Source organism: Ranitomeya imitator, chromosome 2, assembly GCF_032444005.1.
Source record: "Ranitomeya imitator isolate aRanImi1 chromosome 2, aRanImi1.pri, whole genome shotgun sequence".
NCBI classification, from domain to species: domain Eukaryota; kingdom Metazoa; phylum Chordata; class Amphibia; order Anura; family Dendrobatidae; genus Ranitomeya; species Ranitomeya imitator.
Genome location: NC_091283.1, coordinates 23,112,847 through 23,133,583, shown reverse-complemented (window position 1 = coordinate 23,133,583; position 20,737 = coordinate 23,112,847). Strand labels below are relative to the sequence as shown.

Genomic DNA, 20,737 nt, shown 5'->3' with positions numbered 1-20,737 from the left:
GCCCCTCATTCTCCACATTCCTGCCCCTTATTCTCCACACTTCTGCCCCTTATTCTCCACACTTCTGCCCCTTATTCTCCACATTCCTGCCCCTTATTCTCCACATTACTGCCCCTTATTCTCCACACTCCTGCCCCTTATTCTCCACATTCCTGCCCCTCATTCTCCACATTCCTGCCCCTTATTCTCCACACTCCTGCCCCTTATTCTCCACATTCCTGCCCCTCATTCTCCACATTCCTGCCCCTTATTCTCCACACTCCTGCCCCTCATTCTCCACATTCCTGCCCCTCATTCTCCACATTCCTGCCCCTTATTCTCCACACTCCTGCCCCTCATTCTCCACATTCCTGCCCCTCATTCTCCACATTCCTGCCCCTTATTCTCCACATTCCTGCCCCTTATTCTCCACACTTCTGCCCCTTATTCTCCACACTCCCGCCCCTCATTCTCCACACTCCCGCCCCTCATTCTCCACACTCCCGCCCCTCATTCTCCACACTCCCGCCCCTCATTCTCCACACTCCCGCCCCTCATTCTCCACACTCCCGCCCCTCATTCTCCACACTCCCGCCCCTCATTCTCCACACTCCCGCCCCTCATTCTCCACACTCCCGCCCCTCATTCTCCACACTCCCGCCCCTCATTCTCCACACTCCCGCCCCTCATTCTCCACACTCCCGCCCCTCATTCTCCACACTCCCGCCCCTCATTCTCCACACTCCCGCCCCTCATTCTCCACACTCCCGCCCCTCATTCTCCACACTCCCGCCCCTCATTCTCCACACTCCCGCCCCTCATTCTCCACACTCCCGCCCCTCATTCTCCACACTCCCGCCCCTCATTCTCCACACTCCCGCCCCTCATTCTCCACACTCCCGCCCCTCATTCTCCACACTCCCGCCCCTCATTCTCCACACTCCCGCCCCTCATTCTCCACACTCCCGCCCCTCATTCTCCACACTCCCGCCCCTCATTCTCCACACTCCCGCCCCTCATTCTCCACACTCCCGCCCGGGTGTCCGCGGTATACGGCGGTCTCGTGGGGTGTCTGGTATACGGGGGTGTCTGTGGTATACGGCAGACTTGTGAGCTGTCCGTGGTGTCTGTGGTATAAGGGGGTGTCTGTGGTATACGGCAGACTTGTGAGCTGTCCGTGGTGTCTGTGGTATAAGGGGGTGTCTGTGGTATACGGCAGACTTGTGAGCTGTCCGTGGTGTCTGTGGTATAAGGGGGTGTCTGTGGTATACGGCAGACTTGTGAGCTGTCCGTGGTGTCTGTGGTATAAGGGGGTGTCTGTGGTATACGGCAGACTTGTGAGCTGTCCGTGGTATAAGGGGGTGTCTGTGGTATACGGCAGACTTGTGAGCTGTCCGTGGTGTCTGTGGTATAAGGGGGTGTCTGTGGTATACGGCGGACTCGTGTGCTGTCCGTGGTATGACACACGACCTGCGCAAAGTGTCCAAGGAACCTGGTGAACTGTCTGATCACATTCAAGATGTTCTGTATAATAGAAAGTGTCATAACATGGAGAGTATCGCCCCCTGCTGACACTGCTGCTGAGGCTGCAAGCAGAAGACCGGGTTCATTAGGCACCAGGATGCAATTTGAGTAGATGACAAGAGGGTGATGGGGCGATGTGCTGCAGGGTGATGGGGCGATGTGCTGCAGGGTGACGGGGCGATGTGCTGCAGGGTGACGAGGCGATGTGCTGCAGGGTGACGGGGCGATGTGCTGCAGGGTGACGGGGCGATGTGCTGCAGGGTGACGAGGCGATGTGCTGCAGGGTGACGGGGCGATGTGCTGCAGGGTGACGGGGCGATGTGCTGCAGGGTGACGGGGCGATGTGCTGCAGGGTGACGGGGCGATGTGCTGCAGGGTGACGAGGCGATGTGCTGCAGGGTGACGGGGCGATGTGCTGCCGTGTGACGGGGCGATGTGCTGCCGGGTGATGGGGTATGGGGCTGCAGGGTGACGGGGCGATGTGCTGCAGGGTGACGGGGCGATGTGCTGCAGGGTGACGAGGCGATGTGCTGCAGGGTGACGAGGCGATGTGCTGCAGGGTGACGGGGCGATGTGCTGCCGTGTGACGGGGCGATGTGCTGCCGGGTGATGGGGTATGGGGCTGCAGGGTGACGGGGCGATGTGCTGCAGGGTGACGGGGCGATGTGCTGCTGTCATGGTGTGGATGTGATGTGTTTCCCTACATACAGCGCCCCCTTCATGGCAGCGGATGGTAATGGCGGCGCCTCTACCCGCAGAGAGTGGTCGGTGAGGAGCCTGATGAGATGGGGGCGATGACGTCCTCAGATCTCGGACCCTCCGGTCCTGGTGGGTATTGAGGTGAGACTCGTGTGCCCCCGGCCTATGGCAGCTTCTTCACACACGTAGGGACCATCAGTTTTTGAGATCACCTTGACGACGGTTGATGGGCAAATATAATTTGGCCAAATTTTATGGTGTGTCAAGTTTTTTCCCCAATATTGAGAAGCCGCTTTGCTCTTCATATTTCATGATTTCCCCCTGACCTGCTGCAGCCTCTTTCTGTATATTGTACATGCAGGTTGCTGCTCCTGCTTTGCCCCTATTCACACTAGTCTGGAGGTGCCGCTCAGTCTTTTGTCATGAGAATGATTCCAGGTCACAGTCGGCACCGAGCGCCGCACACGACTCCGGATCTGCTGCCGTCATGGCACCGGACTCCACAGGACACTTCACAGACTTCGATGAGTCCGGGGGGAGGAGCTACACAATATGACCTCTGTATTACAGAGGCTGATCACTGACAGGAGAGCGTCCAGCAGGGGGCAGCACAGGACGGCCGTCATCGCTCTCTGGGGGTGGGGGGTGGGGTCATGTGTTCTTATGGAAGATAAAAAAAAAAGTCAAAAACTACAATACACCTCCCGCACCTCAGTACCGGACCGCGACGTTACCCCTCCGTGTGACACATCCACATGGCGACGTTCCCACTCCTATAAAAAGATAGGATTAGATACACGGCTCAGCAGTCAGTATCACAGGACAGGATTAGATACACGGCTCAGCAGTCAGTATCACAGGACAGGATTAGATACACGGTTCAGCAGTCAGTATCACAGGATAGGATTAGATACATGGCTCAGCAGTCAGTATCACACAGGATGGGATTAGATACACGGTTCAGCAGACAAGTATCACACAGGATGGGATTAGATACACGGCTCAGCAGTCAGTATCACACAGGATAGGATTAGATACACAGCTCAGCAGACAAGTATCACACAGGATGGGATTAGATACACGGCTCAGCAGACAAGTATCACACAGGATGGGATTAGATACACGGCTCAGCAGACAAGTATCACACAGGATGGGATTAGATACACGGCTCAGCAGACAGTATCACAGGATAGGATTAGATACACAGCTCAGCAGTCAGTATCACACAGGATAGGATTAAATACACAGCTCATCAGACAAGTATCACACAGGATGGGATTAGATACACAGCTCAGCAGACAGTATCACACAGGAGAGGATTAGATACACGGCTCAGCAGTCAGTATCACAGGATAGGATTAGATACACAGCTCAGCAGTCAGTATCACACAGGATAGGATTAAATACACAGCTCATCAGACAAGTATCACACAGGATGGGATTAGATACACGGCTCAGCAGACAGTATCACACAGGAGAGGATTAGATACACAGCTCAGCAGTCAGTATCACACAGGAGAGGATTGGATACATGGCTCAGCAGCCAGTATCACACAGGATAGGATTAGATACACGGCTCAGCAGACAGTATCACACAGGAGAGGATTAGATACACGGCTCAGCAGACTGTATCACACAGGAGAGGATTGGATACATGGCTCAGCAGCCAGTATCACACAGGAGAGGATTAGATACACGGCTCAGCAGACAGTATCACAGAGGAGAGGATTAGATACACGGCTCAGCAGTCAGTATCACACAGGAGAGGATTAGATACAGCTCAGCAGACAGTATCACGCAGGAGAGGATTAGATACACGGCTCAGCAGTCAGTATCACACAGGAGAGGATTAGATACACGGCTCAGCAGTCAGTATCACACAGGAGAGGATTAGATACAGGGCTCAGCAGATAGTATCACACAGGATAGGATTAGATACACGGCTCAGCAGACAGTATCACACAGGATAGGATTAGATACACGGCTCAGCAGACAGTATCACAGAGGAGAGGATTAGATACACAGTTCAGCAGTCAGTATCACACAGGAGAGGATTGGATACATGGCTCAGCAGTCAGTATCACACAGGATAGGATTAGATACACGGCTCAGCAGTCAGTATCACACAGGAGAGGATTAGATACAGCTCAGCAGACAGTATCACACAGGAGAGGATTAGATACAGTTCAGCAGTCAGTATCACACAGGAGAGGATTAGATACACGGCTCAGCAGACAGTATCACACAGGATAGGATTAGATACACAGCTCAGCAGGCAGTATCACACAGGAGAGGATTAGATACACAGCTCAGCAGACAGTATCACACAGGAGAGGATTAGATACACGACTCAGCAGTCAGTATCACAAAGGAGAGGATTAGATACACAGCTCAGCAGTCAGTATCACAAAGGAGAGGATTAGATACACAGCTCAGCAGTCAGTATCGCACAGGAGAGGATTAGATACACAGCTCAGCAGTCAGTATCACACAGGAGAGGATTAGATACACGGCTCAGCAGTCAGTATCGCACAGGAGAGGATTAGATACACGGCTCAGCAGTCAGTATCACACAGGAGAGGATTAGATACACAGTTCAGCAGTCAGTATCACACAGGAGAGGATTAGATACACGGCTCAGCAGACAGTATCACACAGGAGAGGATTAGATACACGGCTCAGCAGACAGTATCACACAGGAGAGGATTAGATACACAGCTCAGCAGTCAGTATCACACAGGAGAGGATTAGATACACAGCTCAGCAGTCAGTATCACACAGGAGAGGATTAGATACACAGCTCAGCAGTCAGCATCACACAGGAGAGGATTAGATACACGGCTCAGCAGTCAGCATCACACAGGAGAGGATTAGATACACGGCTCAGCAGACAGTATCACACAGGAGAGGATTAGATACACAGCTCAGCAGTCAGTATCACACAGGAGAGGATTAGATACACAGCTCAGCAGTCAGTATCGCACAGGAGAGGATTAGATACACAGCTCAGCAGTCAGTATCACACAGGAGAGGATTAGATACACAGCTCAGCAGTCAGTATCACACAGGAGAGGATTAGATACACAGCTCAGCAGTCAGCATCACACAGGAGAGGATTAGATACACAGCTCAGCAGTCAGTATCAGACAGGATAGGATTAGATACACAGCTCAGCAGTCAGTATCACACAGGAGAGGATTAGATACACAGTTCAGCAGTCAGTATCACACAGGAGAGGATTAGATACACAGCTCAGCAGACAGTATCACACAGGAGAGGATTAGATACACGGCTCAGCAGACAGTATCACACAGGAGAGGATTAGATACACAGCTCAGCAGTCAGTATCACACAGGAGAGGATTAGATACACAGCTCAGCAGTCAGTATCACACAGGAGAGGATTAGATACACAGCTCAGCAGTCAGCATCACACAGGAGAGGATTAGATACACGGCTCAGCAGTCAGCATCACACAGGAGAGGATTAGATACACGGCTCAGCAGACAGCATCACACAGGAGAGGATTAGATACACAGCTCAGCAGTCAGTATCACACAGGAGAGGATTAGATACACAGCTCAGCAGTCAGTATCGCACAGGAGAGGATTAGATACACAGCTCAGCAGTCAGTATCACACAGGAGAGGATTAGATACACAGCTCAGCAGTCAGTATCACACAGGAGAGGATTAGATACACAGCTCAGCAGTCAGCATCACACAGGAGAGGATTAGATACACAGCTCAGCAGACAGCATCACACAGGAGAGGATTAGATACACGACTCAGCAGTCAGTATCACAAAGGAGAGGATTAGATACACAGCTCAGCAGTCAGTATCACAAAGGAGAGGATTAGATACACAGCTCAGCAGTCAGTATCGCACAGGAGAGGATTAGATACACAGCTCAGCAGTCAGTATCGCACAGGAGAGGATTAGATACACGGCTCAGCAGACAGTATCGCACAGGAGAGGATTAGATACACAGCTCAGCAGACAGTATCACACAGGAGAGGATTAGATACACAGTTCAGCAGTCAGTATCACACAGGAGAGGATTAGATACACAGCTCAGCAGTCAGTATCGCACAGGAGAGGATTAGATACACAGCTCAGCAGACAGTATCACACAGGAGAGGATTAGATACACGGCTCAGCAGTCAGTATCACACAGGAGAGGATTAGATACATGGCTCAGCAGGCAGTATCGCACAGGAGAGGATTAGATACACGGCTCAGCAGTCAGTATCAGACAGGATAGGATTAGATACACAGCTCAGCAGTCAGTATCGCACAGGAGAGGATTAGATACATGGCTCAGCAGGCAATATCACACAGGAGAGGATTAGATACACGGCTCAGCAGACAGTATCACACAGGAGAGGATTAGATACACAGCTCAGCAGTCAGTATCGCACAGGAGAGGATTAGATACACAGCTCAGCAGTCAGTATCACACAGGAGAGGATTAGATACACAGCTCAGCAGTCAGTATCGCACAGGAGAGGATTAGATACATGGCTCAGCAGGCAGTATCACACAGGAGAGGATTAGATACACGGCTCAGCAGACAGTATCACACAGGAGAGGATTAGATACACAGCTCAGCAGTCAGTATCACACAGGAGAGGATTAGATACACAGCTCAGCAGTCAGTATCGCACAGGAGAGGATTAGATACACAGCTCAGCAGACAGTATCACACAGGAGAGGATTAGATACACGGCTCAGCAGTCAGTATCACACAGGAGAGGATTAGATACATGGCTCAGCAGGCAGTATCGCACAGGAGAGGATTAGATACACGGCTCAGCAGTCAGTATCAGACAGGATAGGATTAGATACACAGCTCAGCAGTCAGTATCGCACAGGAGAGGATTAGATACATGGCTCAGCAGGCAGTATCACACAGGAGAGGATTAGATACACGGCTCAGCAGACAGTATCACACAGGAGAGGATTAGATACACAGCTCAGCAGTCAGTATCGCACAGGAGAGGATTAGATACACAGCTCAGCAGACAGTATCACACAGGAGAGGATTAGATACACGGCTCAGCAGTCAGTATCACACAGGAGAGGATTAGATACATGGCTCAGCAGGCAGTATCGCACAGGAGAGGATTAGATACACAGCTCAGCAGACAGTATCACACAGGAGAGGATTAGATACACAGCTCAGCAGACAGTATCACACAGGAGAGGATTAGATACACAGCTCAGCAGACAGTATCACACAGGAGAGGATTAGATACACGGCTCAGCAGTCAGTATCACACAGGAGAGGATTAGATACATGGCTCAGCAGGCAGTATCACACAGGAGAGGATTAGATACATGGCTCAGCAGACAGTATCACACAGGAGAGGATTAGATACACAGCTCAGCAGTCAGTATCGCACAGGAGAGGATTAGATACACGGCTCAGCAGACAGTATCACACAGGAGAGGATTAGATACACGGCTCAGCAGTCAGTATCACACAGGAGAGGATTAGATACATGGCTCAGCAGGCAGTATCGCACAGGAGAGGATTAGATACACAGCTCAGCAGACAGTATCACACAGGAGAGGATTAGATACACAGCTCAGCAGACAGTATCACACAGGAGAGGATTAGATACACAGCTCAGCAGACAGTATCACACAGGAGAGGATTAGATACACGGCTCAGCAGTCAGTATCACACAGGAGAGGATTAGATACATGGCTCAGCAGGCAGTATCACACAGGAGAGGATTAGATACACAGCTCAGCAGACAGTATCACACAGGAGAGGATTAGATACACGGCTCAGCAGTCAGTATCACACAGGAGAGGATTAGATACACGGCTCAGCAGGCAGTATCGCACAGGAGAGGATTAGATACACGGCTCAGCAGTCAGTATCACACAGGAGAGGATTAGATACACAGCTCAGCAGTCAGTATCGCACAGGAGAGGATTAGATACACGGCTCAGCAGACAGTATCACACAGGAGAGGATTAGATACACAGCTCAGCAGACAGTATCACACAGGAGAGGATTAGATACACAGCTCAGCAGTCATTATGACACAGGAGAGGATTAGATACAGAGCTCAGCAGGCAGTATCGCACAGGAGAGGATTAGATACAGGGGAAGCTCTTATCACACGGGCTTTGTTCACACTGAAACCTGACGTTTCCGCTCCATCACCCGGTGTGCACAGAGCCCGGCCCCGCCCTGTCCTCAGTCAGTGTCAGTGATCGCTGCTCCGCGGTGCATCTGATGGGAGTTGTAGTCTCTCCCTGGTGTCAGTGAGGGGATTTCTGCGTGTGACCTCCCGACCCCGACTGTGAGCAAGTGCGGAGTGAAAGAAGGGAGCGGAGCCGCCGTCACAGGTAGGAGCTTCATCACCGGGGCTTGTAGCTCGGGGGTCGGGCGGCCCCTGCGGTTCTGGGTTTGAGTTTATCTCGTTTTTTTTTATGAAGATGATTTTATGTTTGCCCCACAATGTCTGACCGTGCTTTACACTGCAGCCGGCAGCTCTCATGGCTTCTCTGCCCACAGCAAATGTTTCCAGAAGTTCTGCAGAGTGTTCATTACAAACTAGATGTTGGCCCGATTCTAACCCATCGGGTATTCTAGAATATGCATGTCCACGTAGTATATCGCCCAGTCACGTAGTATATTGCCCAGCCACATAGTATATTGTCCAGCCACGTAGTATATTGCCCAGCCACATAGTATATTGCCCAGCCACGTAGTATATTGCCCAGCCACATAGTATATTGTCCAGCCACGTAGTATATTGCCCAGCCACATAGTATATTGCCCAGCCACATAGTATACAGCAGAGCCACGTAGTATATTGCCCAGTCACGTAGTATATTGTCCAGTCACATAGTATATTGCCCAGTCACGTAGTATATTGTCCAGTCACATAGTATATTGCCCAGTCACGTAGTATATTGTCCAGTCACATAGTATATTGCCCAGCCACATAGTATATTGCCCAGTCACGTAGTATATTGCCCAGTCACATAGTATATTGCCCAGCCACATAGTATATTGCCCAGCCACGTAGTATATTGTCCAGTCACATAGTATATTGCCCAGTCACGTAGTATATTGTCCAGTCACATAGTATATTGCCCAGTCACATAGTATATTGCCCAGCCACATAGTATATTGCCCAGTCACGTAGTATATTGTCCAGTCACATAGTATATTGCCCAGTCACGTAGTATATTGTCCAGTCACATAGTATATTGCCCAGCCACATAGTATATTGCCCAGTCACGTAGTATATTGCCCAGTCACATAGTATATTGCCCAGCCACGTAGTATATTGCCCAGTCACATAGTATATTGCCCAGTCACGTAGTATATTGCCCAGCCACATAGTATATTGCCCAGTCACGTAGTATATTGCCCAGCCACGTAGTATATTGCCCAGTCACATAGTATATTGCCCAGTCACATAGTATATTGTCCAGCCACGTAGTATATTGTCCAGCCACGTAGTATATTGCCCAGTCACGTAGTATATTGCCCAGCCACATAGTATATTGCCCAGTCACATAGTATATTGTCCAGCCACGTAGTATATTGCCCAGTCACATAGTATATTGTCCAGCCACGTAGTATATTGCCCAGTCACATAGTATATTGTCCAGCCACGTAGTATATTGCCCAGTCACATAGTATATTGTCCAGCCACGTAGTATATTGTCCAGCCACGTAGTATATTGCCCAGCCACGTAGTATATTGCCCAGCCACGTAGTATATTGTCCAGTCACATAGTATATTGCCCAGTCACGTAGTATATTGTCCAGTCACGTAGTATATTGCCCAGTCACGTAGTATATTGCCCAGTCACGTAGTATATTGCCCAGTCACGTAGTATATTGCCCAGCCACGTAGTATATTGTCCAGTCACATAGTATATTGTCCAGCCACGTAGTATATTGCCCAGCCACGTAGTATATTGCCCAGCCACGTAGTATATTGTCCAGTCACATAGTATATTGCCCAGTCACGTAGTATATTGTCCAGTCACATAGTATACTGCCCAGTCACGTAGTATACTGCCCAGTCACGTAGTATATTGCCCAGTCACGTAGTATATTGCCCAGTCACGTAGTATATTGTCCAGTCACATAGTATATTGTCCAGTCACGTAGTATATTGCCCAGTCACGTAGTATATTGCCCAGCCACGTAGTATATTGCCCAGCCACGTAGTATATTGCCCAGCCACATAGTATATTGTCCAGTCACATAGTATATTGCCCAGTCACGTAGTATATTGCCCAGTCACGTAGTATATTGCCCAGTCACGTAGTATATTGCCCAGCCACGTAGTATATTGCCCAGCCACGTAGTATATTGCCCAGCCACGTAGTATATTGTCCAGCCACGTAGTATATTGCCCAGTCACATAGTATATTGTCCAGCCACGTAGTATATTGCCCAGTCACATAGTATATTGTCCAGCCACGTAGTATATTGTCCAGTCACATAGTATATTGCCCAGTGACGTAGTATATTGCCCAGTGACGTAGTATATTGCCCAGTCACGTAGTATATTGCCCAGTCACGTAGTATATTGCCCAGCCACGTAGTATATTGCCCAGCCACGTAGTATATTGCCCAGCCACGTAGTATATTGTCCAGCCACGTAGTATATTGCCCAGCCACGTAGTATATTGCCCAGCCACGTAGCATATTGCCCTGTCACGTAGTATATTGCCCAGTCACGTAGTATATTGTCCAGCCACGTAGTATATTGCCCAGCCACGTAGCATATTGCCCAGCGACGTAGTATATTGCCCAGTCACGTAGTATATTGTCCAGTCACATAGTATATTGTCCAGTCACATAGTATATTGCCCAGTCACGTAGTATATTGCCCAGCCACGTAGTATATTGCCCAGTGACGTAGTATATTGTCCAGTCACATAGTATATTTCCCAGCCACGTAGTATATTGTCCAGTCACATAGTATATTGTCCAGCCACGTAGTATATTGTCCAGTCACATAGTATATTGCCCAGTGACGTAGTATATTGCCCAGTGACGTAGTATATTGCCCAGTCACGTAGTATATTGCCCAGTCACGTAGTATATTGCCCAGCCACGTAGTATATTGCCCAGCCACGTAGTATATTGCCCAGCCACGTAGTATATTGTCCAGCCACGTAGTATATTGCCCAGCCACGTAGTATATTGCCCAGCCACGTAACATATTGCCCTGTCACGTAGTATATTGCCCAGTCACGTAGTATATTGTCCAGCCACGTAGTATATTGCCCAGCCACGTAGCATATTGCCCAGCGACGTAGTATATTGCCCAGTCACGTAGTATATTGCCCAGCCACGTAGTATATTGTCCAGCGACGTAGTATATTGCCCAGTCACGTAGTATATTGCCCAGCCACGTAGCATATTGCCCAGCCACGTAGTATATTGCCCTGTCACGTAGTATATTGCCCAGTCACGTAGTATATTGCCCAGTCACGTAGTATATTGCCCAGTCACGTAGTATATTGCCCAGTCACGTAGTATATTGCCCAGCCACGTAGTATATTGCCCAGTGACGTAGTATATTGCCCAGCCACGTAGCATATTGCCCAGTGACGTAGTATATTGCCCAGTCACGTAGTATATTGTCCAGCCACGTAGTATATTGCCCAGCCACGTAGTATATTGCCCAGTGACGTAGTATATTGCCCAGTCACGTAGTATATTGTCCAGCCACGTAGTATATTGCCCAGCCACGTAGTATATTGCCCAGCCACGTAGTATATTGCCCAGCCACGTAGTATATTGTCCAGCCACGTAGTATATTGCCCAGCCACGTAGTATATTGCCCAGCCACGTAGTATATTGCCCAGCCACGTAGCATATTGCCCTGTCACGTAGTATATTGCCCAGTCACGTAGTATATTGTCCAGCCACGTAGTATATTGCCCAGCCACGTAGCATATTGCCCTGTCACGTAGTATATTGCCCAGTCACATAGTATATTGCCCAGCCACGTAGTATATTGCCCAGCCACGTAGCATATTGCCCAGTCACGTAATATATTGCCCAGTCATATAGTATATTGCCCAGTCACGTAGTATACAGCACAGAGCCACGTAGTATATTGCCCAGCCACGTAGTATATTGCCCAGCCACGTAATATATTGCCCAGCCACGTAGTATATTGCCCAGCCACGTAATATATTGCCCAGCCACGTAGTATATTGCCTAGTGATGTAGTATATTGCCCAGCCACGTAGTATATTGCCCAGCCACGTAGTATATTGCCCAGCCACGTAATATATTGCCCAGCCACTTAGTATATTGCCCAGCCACGTAGTATATTGCCCAGCCACATAGTATATTGCCCAGCCACGTAGTATATTGCCCAGCCACATAGTATATTGCCCAGCCACGTAGTATATTGCCCAGTCATATAGTATATTGCCCAGCCACGTAGTATACAGCACAGAGCCACGTAGTATATTGCCCAGCCACATATGTCACAGGTTAAAAAATAAACATATACTCACCTTCCGAGGGCCCCTTGTAGTTCGGTCACATGACTGCGACATCATGGCATGTCCTTCTCCCATACCATCCTTGGCACTGGAAGCTGCCGGAGGTCACTAGAGTGTCGCGAAAGGTGAGTATATAATGATTTGTTATTTTTTTAATTATTTTTAACATTAGATATTTTTACTATTGACACTGCATAGACAGCATCAATAGTAAAAACTTGGTCACACAGGGTTAATAGTGGCGGTAACGGAGTGAGTTACCCGCGGCATAACGCGGTCCGTTACCGCTGGCATTAACCCTGTGTGAGCGGTGACTGCGGGGAGTATGCGGGCGCTGACTGCAGGGGAGGAACTAATCGGACTGTAGCCGTCGCTGATTTGTTGCGGCAGCCATGACAGGCAGCTGACGAGACCAATCAGCGACTTGGATTCCATGACAGACAGAGGCCGCGACCAATGAATATCCGTGACAGACAGAAGGACAGAAAGACGGAAGTGACCCTTAGACAATTATATAGTAGATAGCGAGTATTCACCAGGTTATTACAGCAGAGTGCCCCTTATATTCCCCAGATTACAGGTTATTACAGCAGAGTGCCCCCTTATATTCCCCAGATTACAGGTTATTACAGCAGAGTGCCCCTTATATTCCCCAGATTACAGGTTATTACAGCAGAGTGCCCCTTATATTCCCCAGATTACAGGTGATTACAGCAGAGTGCCCCTTATATTCCCCAGATTACAGGTTATTACAGCAGAGTGCCCCTTATATTCCCCAGATTACAGGTTATTACAGCAAAGTGCCCCTTATATTCCCCAGATTACAGGTTATTACAGCAGAGTGTCCCCTTATATTCCCCAGATTACAGGTTATTACAGCAGAGTGCCCTTTATATTCCCCAGATTACAGGTTATTACAGCAGAGTGCCCCTTATATTCCCCAGATTACAGGTTATTACAGCAGAGTGCCCCCTTATATTCCCCAGATTACAGGTTATTACAGCAGAGTGTCCCTTATATTCCCCAAATTACAGGTTATTACAGCAGAGTGCCCCTTATATTCCCCAGATTACAGGTTATTACAGCAGAGTGCCTCTTATATTCCCCAGATTACAGGTTATTACAGCAGAGTGCCCCATATATTCCCCAGATTACAGGTTATTACAGCAGAGTGCCCCTTATATTCCCCAGATTACAGGTTATTACAGCAGAGTGCCCCTTATATTCTCCAGATTACAGGTTATTACAGCAGTGCCCCTTATATTCCCCAGATTATAGGTTATTACAGCAGTGCCCCTTATATTCTCCAGATTACAGGTTATTACAGCAAAGTGCCCCTTATATTCCCCAGATTACAGGTTATTACAGCAGAGTGTCCCCTTATATTCCCCAGATTACAGGTTATTACAGCAGAGTGCCCTTTATATTCCCCAGATTACAGGTTATTACAGCAGAGTGCCCCCTTATATTCCCCAGATTACAGGTTATTACAGCAGAGTGTCCCTTATATTCCCCAGATTACAGGTTATTACAGCAGAGTGCCCCTTATATTCCCCAGATTACAGGTTATTACAGCAGAGTGCCTCTTATATTCCCCAGATTACAGGTTATTACAGCAGAGTGCCCCTTATATTCCCCAGATTACAGGTTATTACAGCAGAGTGCCCCCTTATATTCCCCAGATTACAGGTTATTACAGCAGAGTGCCCCATATATTCCCCAGATTACAGGTTATTACAGCAGAGTGCCCCTTATATTCCCCAGATTACAGGTTATTACAGCAGAGTGCCTCTTATATTCCCCAGATTACAGGTTATTACAGCAGAGTGCCCCATATATTCCCCAGATTACAGGTTATTACAGCAGAGTGCCCCTTATATTCCCCAGATTACAGGTTATTACAGCAGAGTGCCCCTTATATTCCCCAGATTACAGGTTATTACAGCAGAGTGCCCCTTATATTCTCCAGATTACAGGTTATTACAGCAGTGCCCCTTATATTCCCCAGATTATAGGTTATTACAGCAGTGCCCCTTATATTCTCCAGATTACAGGTTATTACAGCAGAGTGCCCCCTTATATTCCCCAGATTACAGGTTATTACAGCAGAGTGCCCTTTATATACCCCAGATTACAGGTTATTACAGCAGAGTGCCCCTTATATTCCCCAGATTACAGGTTATTACAGCAGAGTGCCCCTTATATTCCCCAGATTACAGGTTATTACAGCAGAGTGCCCCTTATATTCCCCAGATTACAGGTTATTACAGCAGAGTGCCCCTTATATTCCCCAGATTACAGGTTATTACAGCAGAGTGCCCCTTATATTCCCCAGATTACAGGTTATCACAGCAGAGTGCCCCTTATATTCCCCAGATTACAGGTTATTACAGCAGAGTGCCCCTTATATTCCCCAGATTACAGGTTATTACAGCAGAGTGCCCCTTATATTCCCCAGATTACAGGTTATTACAGCAGTGCCCCTTATATTCCCCAGATTACAGGTTATTACAACAGAGTGCCCCTTATATTCCCCAGATTACAGGTTATTACAGCAGAGTGCCCCCTATAAATCGATGCTTTGGGGGCTGCACTCGTCCACCTGTGATGAGAATATTCGGGGGCAGCTATTGGGGGTGCAGTCATGTGACTTTTGCCTCTGGCTGTGATGCCATTACTATGATGGCAGGTGCCGGATTATCAGACGCCTCCGTCCGCACCGTCCCCCGGTAGTGGGGTCACTTTCCGACACTGCTGGGTTGGGGGTTCCCATTGGAGACGTCATGTGAGAAGAATCAGAAAATTTCCTAAATCTTCAAATTATAATAGAAATTGCTTAGAAGCAAAAGAGGAAGCGTCGCCTGCGGGCAGAGAGGGTCCGGGGTCCCCACTGCCAGCGCCCCTCGCTCATTAACCCTTTCTACTTGAGGAGGCGGGGTGCTCATTTATACACTCGCTGAATGTACATCTGAAACCCCACCCTTACCTAATACTTCTCACAGCTGTGCGTTTGTTACAATGTGTCCATGTGAGTAATACCGGACGCCGTGCTTCTGTGGTTACTTTGTAAAAGGTGATAAATGAACACAGGCAAGGTTACCTTTCATTTCAGGAGAGTAATCTCTGCCATTGTGTGACTGGTATTCTGCTATTTCACCAGTTTCCCCTCTGCAGGATCTGTCGCTAATCAGTTGTCTCTGAGCTGATGCGAGGAGACTGATTGCTATGATGTCTCCCATACACAGCACACACAGACTTGAGGATATTATACAACAGTACTGAGCAGCATAGCTGGGAATCCAACACTGGGGTGAGAAAAACCACTAGAAAACAATGGCATTAAATACATTATACAGCAATACTAAGCTGTACAGCTAGGAATCAGAAGAGAAATTAGATAAAACACTTACTAGAAACAGCAGCATGGGGGTGTTATAAAGCACTACTGAGCAGTGTAACTGTGAATCTAGCACTGAAATGAAATAAAATACCTACTAGAAAACAGCCCATGTATGACATTGTAGAGCGGTACTGAGCAGTGTAGCTGTGAATTCAGCTCTGAGATTAAATAAAGCACTTAATAGAAAGGAGCAGCACTGAGAGCATTATATAATAATAATCTTTATATAGCGCCAACATATTCTGCAGCGCTTTACTATTCAAATGCAAGTCATAAGTAAGAACGTTAAAGACAGTACAATAATTAAAGCAAAGATAATGACGACCCTGCTCGTAAGAGCTTACAGTCTACAGTGAGGTGGGGGAGACACAATGTACAGATGTGTAGTTACAGTGATGGTCCAGCCATCCTGAGGAATGGGGGTAGATAAAGGCTGCATGAGGTTGTCACCAGCCAGTATTTGCGGTGCTTTTGGGTGCGGTGGAGTTTGATGGAGACCTATGTTCAAAAAAAGAGAATGGGCTATATATATAAAAGGACTTTGATTAGACAGCAGCACTGAACTGATTAGCCGTGAATCCAGTTTTGGGATGAGATAAAACACTTACAAGAAAGCAGAAGGAAGTAGGGATTTATATAGCAGTACTGTGCACTGTGGCTGTATTCCAGCTGCAGTGTGAGATGAAGATTCACTAGAAACAATCAGTATAGAGGACATTATACAACAGTACTGAGCAGTGTAGCTGTGAGGGGTGAGATAAACCCCTAGAAGACAGCAGCATGAAATACATTATACAGTAGTATTGAGAAGTGTAGCTAGGAATCCAAAAGAGAGATTAGATAAAACATTTACTAGAAAACAGCATATGTTTTAAATTATAGAGCAGTACTGAGCAGTGTAGCTGAGTATCCAGCACTGATATGAAGTAAAACATCAGAGAGCAGCATGGAGAGCATTATACAGCAATACTGAACTGTGTAGCTGTGAATCAGTCTTGGGGTGAGACAAAACACTTACTGGAAAGCAGAAGAATGGAGGACATTATACCACAGTACTGAGCAGTGTAGCTGTGAGTTCAGCACTAGGGAGAGATAAAACACTAACTACAGCAGTATTATCTCTCTCCTCTCCATCTGGGCCGTTTGTGTAGAGTTGTGTGAAGGGTCCTGGCCGTGTTCGTTGCTTTCGGTGTCGCACCCGTTCGTCATTATCTAAGCCATGACCCCTGTGTTTTTTGTCTGTTCCAGGTCCGTGTTTGCAGTCACCATGAAGCTCGTTACTTATGGCGGCACCGCGGTTCTCGCTGGATAATCCCGTGAGGATGAATCCAACAGAAATGGGAGGAATAGGACTATAACACCCTTGGAATTGGCGATGCAACGTGGACGCAATGCGGCGAATCCGGGGACCTGATCTTCGACCATGACCTCCGGGGTATCGGAGAGCTGAGCCGGCGTTAACCCCTGCTCGCCCGGATCCCAGCGCAGGGGAAGATGCCCACTGGCAGCAACGTTACAGACGGCTGCGGGGAGGAGCAGCGCTTCCTGGATTACCTGTACGCCATCACCTACACGGTCATCTTCATCCCGGGGCTGATCGGGAACGTCCTGGCGCTCTGGTTCTTCCACGTGTACAAGAAGGAGACAAAGCGCGCGGTGATCTTCATGATTAACCTCGCCATCGCTGACCTGCTGCAGGTCCTGTCGCTGCCGCTGCGGATATTTTACTACCTGAACAAGTCCTGGCCGTTCGGCCGCTTCCTCTGCATGTTCTGCTTCTACCTGAAGTACGTGAACATGTACGCCAGCATCTTCTTCCTGGTGTGCATCAGCGTCCGCCGCTTCATGTACCTCATCTACCCCTTCAGCTTCACCGGACGGAAGCGGCAGTGCGACGTTTACCTCAGCGTCGCCGGCTGGGTCCTCGTCTGCGTCACCTGCCTCGCGTTTCCGCTCTTACGGATCGGGAACGAGACGCGCGGCGCCGGCGGTGAGGACAAATGCTTCGTGGACCTCCCTCTGCTGGACATCGGGCTCACCAGCTCCATCGTGACGGTGACCGCGGCCGAGCTCCTCGGTTTCGTCACTCCGCTTCTCACCATCGTGTTCTGCACCTGGAGGACGGTGACGTCGCTGCGGGAGCCGCACGCCGCTTCTCGCGACCTCGGGGAGAAGAGGAAGGCGCTGAAGATGATCCTGACCTGCGCCGGAGTCTTCCTCGTCTGCTTCGCTCCTTATCACTTCAGCTTCCCGCTACATTTCCTGGCCAAAGCCAAGAAGATCGCGTCGTGCTCGCAGCGGAGGGTCATCCTCACCCTGCACCCCGTGGCGCTGTGCCTGGCCAGTATGAACTGCTGCCTGGATCCCGTCATCTACTACTTCACCACCGACGAGTTCCGGAGGAGACTGTCCCGGCAGGACCTGGTGGACGGCACCGAGCTGCAGATCTTCTGCACCAAAGACTTGTTGGATCCGGACGGCCTCGGGTCCAGCTGACAACGGCGGGAGCGTCAGCAGGCGACACGATGTACGAGGTGTCAGGGGGCCTGGAGATAAACCCCGTCCTCACACCATCGGGCCATCACCATGAGGCTGCGGCTACTACAACCCCCACCAGTTCCTACAGAGCAGATAAGAGGCTCGTGGTCCGCACGAGACAATGGTAGATTTACGCTAAAATGAGCCACCGTGTTCGAGTCCTCCACCCTCCGATGTGAGTGACGAGCGGCAGCCATTTCCTGTGACACCTCTGATCCTTGTAGGATGATCATTACTGTGAATGGTGGACATCTGTGACTCCTCCCCCGAGGAGCCGCGCATCGCATTGTACCACCCCCGCGGGATCCAGGTCCAGAAAATTCATGATTAAATCTGATCCTGGGAAAGCTGGATGACGGGTTATATGGTCACTCCCCTGCCCCCGACTCTAGAGCTTCCGTATCACATGTTTCCCCTCCTCCACAGTCATGACACCTGACAACTGAGGCAGAACTTGTGGAGGAGCAGTGATGGAAGAGGTGTCACAATGTAAAGGAAAAAAGGCTTTATGGGGCAGAGATGGGGACATATAGGGGGTGAGGCCTGACGTAGCAGGGACGTATAGGGATGTATAAGGGACTTTTAGGGGACGTGTAAAGGAGAATGTACGAGGGGCGTACGGGGGGGTGAATAAGGGGACATATGGGGGATATATGAGGGCGGTATGGAGGGCATTTTAGGGGAGCATGGGATAAATGAGGGGCATAGGGGGATATATGTGGGGAGCATGGGGGACATATTGGGGAATATAGTGGGGTTATGAGGAAAGTATGAGGGACACAGTGGCAGCAGGGAGGCTGCATCGGGGACACATGGGGTCTAGGAGAGGCGCATGAAGGGGGTTATGAGCGACATTTGGGACAGTGGAAATATGGGGGTTATGAATGGTGTAGGAGATATATTAGGCGCATAAAGAGTGGATTGGAGATTCTGACCCAGTGACTGGAGACAGATGGGGCATGTGTGAGGTGGGCAGGAGGTCCGCGGTGCACGAGGGGTGTAATATATGGGGTCACACCGCACTGTACGGGGATATGTGTCAGATCTGGATCTCTGCTCCGCATTTATGGACACAGAGTTGTCATCTTACTTCTGTTTCTTCTCTGTGGAGGAGTCATATTTTCTATTTTCCCGATGGGAAAAACTCTTCAGTATTTATTTTTATATTTTTCTATTAAAATTGACATTTATATTCTGTAATGTTCATATTGTTATAAAATAGTCATGATGAGGAGAAACCAGGTATATATATATATATATATATATACTGAGTCACATCATGTCTGTAGTCACATCCAGAGCTGCACTCGCTGCTCATGTGTCTTCTGTTACACTAACCGATTCCACACGACATGAAGAAACTCCGGATCAGTAATGTAATGTATGTACACAGTGACTGCACCAGCAGAATAGTGAGTGCAGCTCTGGAGTATAATACAGGATGTAACTCAGGATCAGTAATGTAATGTATGTACACAGCGACTGCACCAGCAGAATAGTGAGTGCAGCTCTGGAGTATAATACAGGATGTAACTCAGGATCAGTAATGTAATGTATGTACACAGTAACTGCACCAGCAGAATAGTGAGTGCAGCTCTGGAGTATAATACAGGATGTAACTCAGGATCAGTAATGTAATGTATGTACACAGCGACTGCACCAGCTGAATAGTGAGTGCAGCTCTGGAGTATAATACAGGATGTAACTCAGGATCAGTAATGTAATGTATGTACACAGCGACTGCACCAGCAGAATAGTGAGTGCAGCTCTGGAGTATAATACAGGATGTAACTCAGGATCAGTAATGTAATGTATGTACACAGTAACTGCACCAGCAGAATAGTGAGTGCAGCTCTGGAGTATAATACAGGATGTAACTCAGGATCAGTAATGTAATGTATGTACACAGCGACTGCACCAGCAGAATAGTGAGTGCAGCTCTGGAGTATAATACAGGATGTAACTCAGGATCAGTAATGTAATGTATGTACACAGCGACTGCACCAGCAGAATAGTGAGTGCAGCTCTGGAGTATAATACAGGATGTAACTCAGGATCAGTACTGTAATGTATGTACACAGCGA

The 20,737-nt window shown here is 48.7% G+C and overlaps 1 protein-coding gene across 1 annotated transcript; it reads left to right on the top strand.

Moving 5' to 3' along the window:
* Positions 1 to 8,426: 8,426 nt before the first annotated feature.
* On the top strand, positions 8,427 to 19,816 carry GPR174 (G protein-coupled receptor 174). The gene is made up of 2 exons (XM_069755423.1): positions 8,427 to 8,566; positions 17,364 to 19,816. The coding sequence occupies exon 2, from the start codon at positions 17,610 to 17,612 to the stop codon at positions 18,609 to 18,611; it is 1,002 nt and encodes a 333-aa protein (XP_069611524.1). The 5' UTR covers positions 8,427 to 8,566; positions 17,364 to 17,609; the 3' UTR covers positions 18,612 to 19,816.
* The last annotated feature ends 921 nt before the right edge of the window (positions 19,817 to 20,737 follow it).

Excerpts from the sequence above, each read along its gene's own strand:
- GPR174 (XM_069755423.1), top strand. The coding sequence starts at position 17,610 with ATGCCCACTGGCAGCAACGTTACAGACGGCTGCGGGGAGGAGCAGCGC.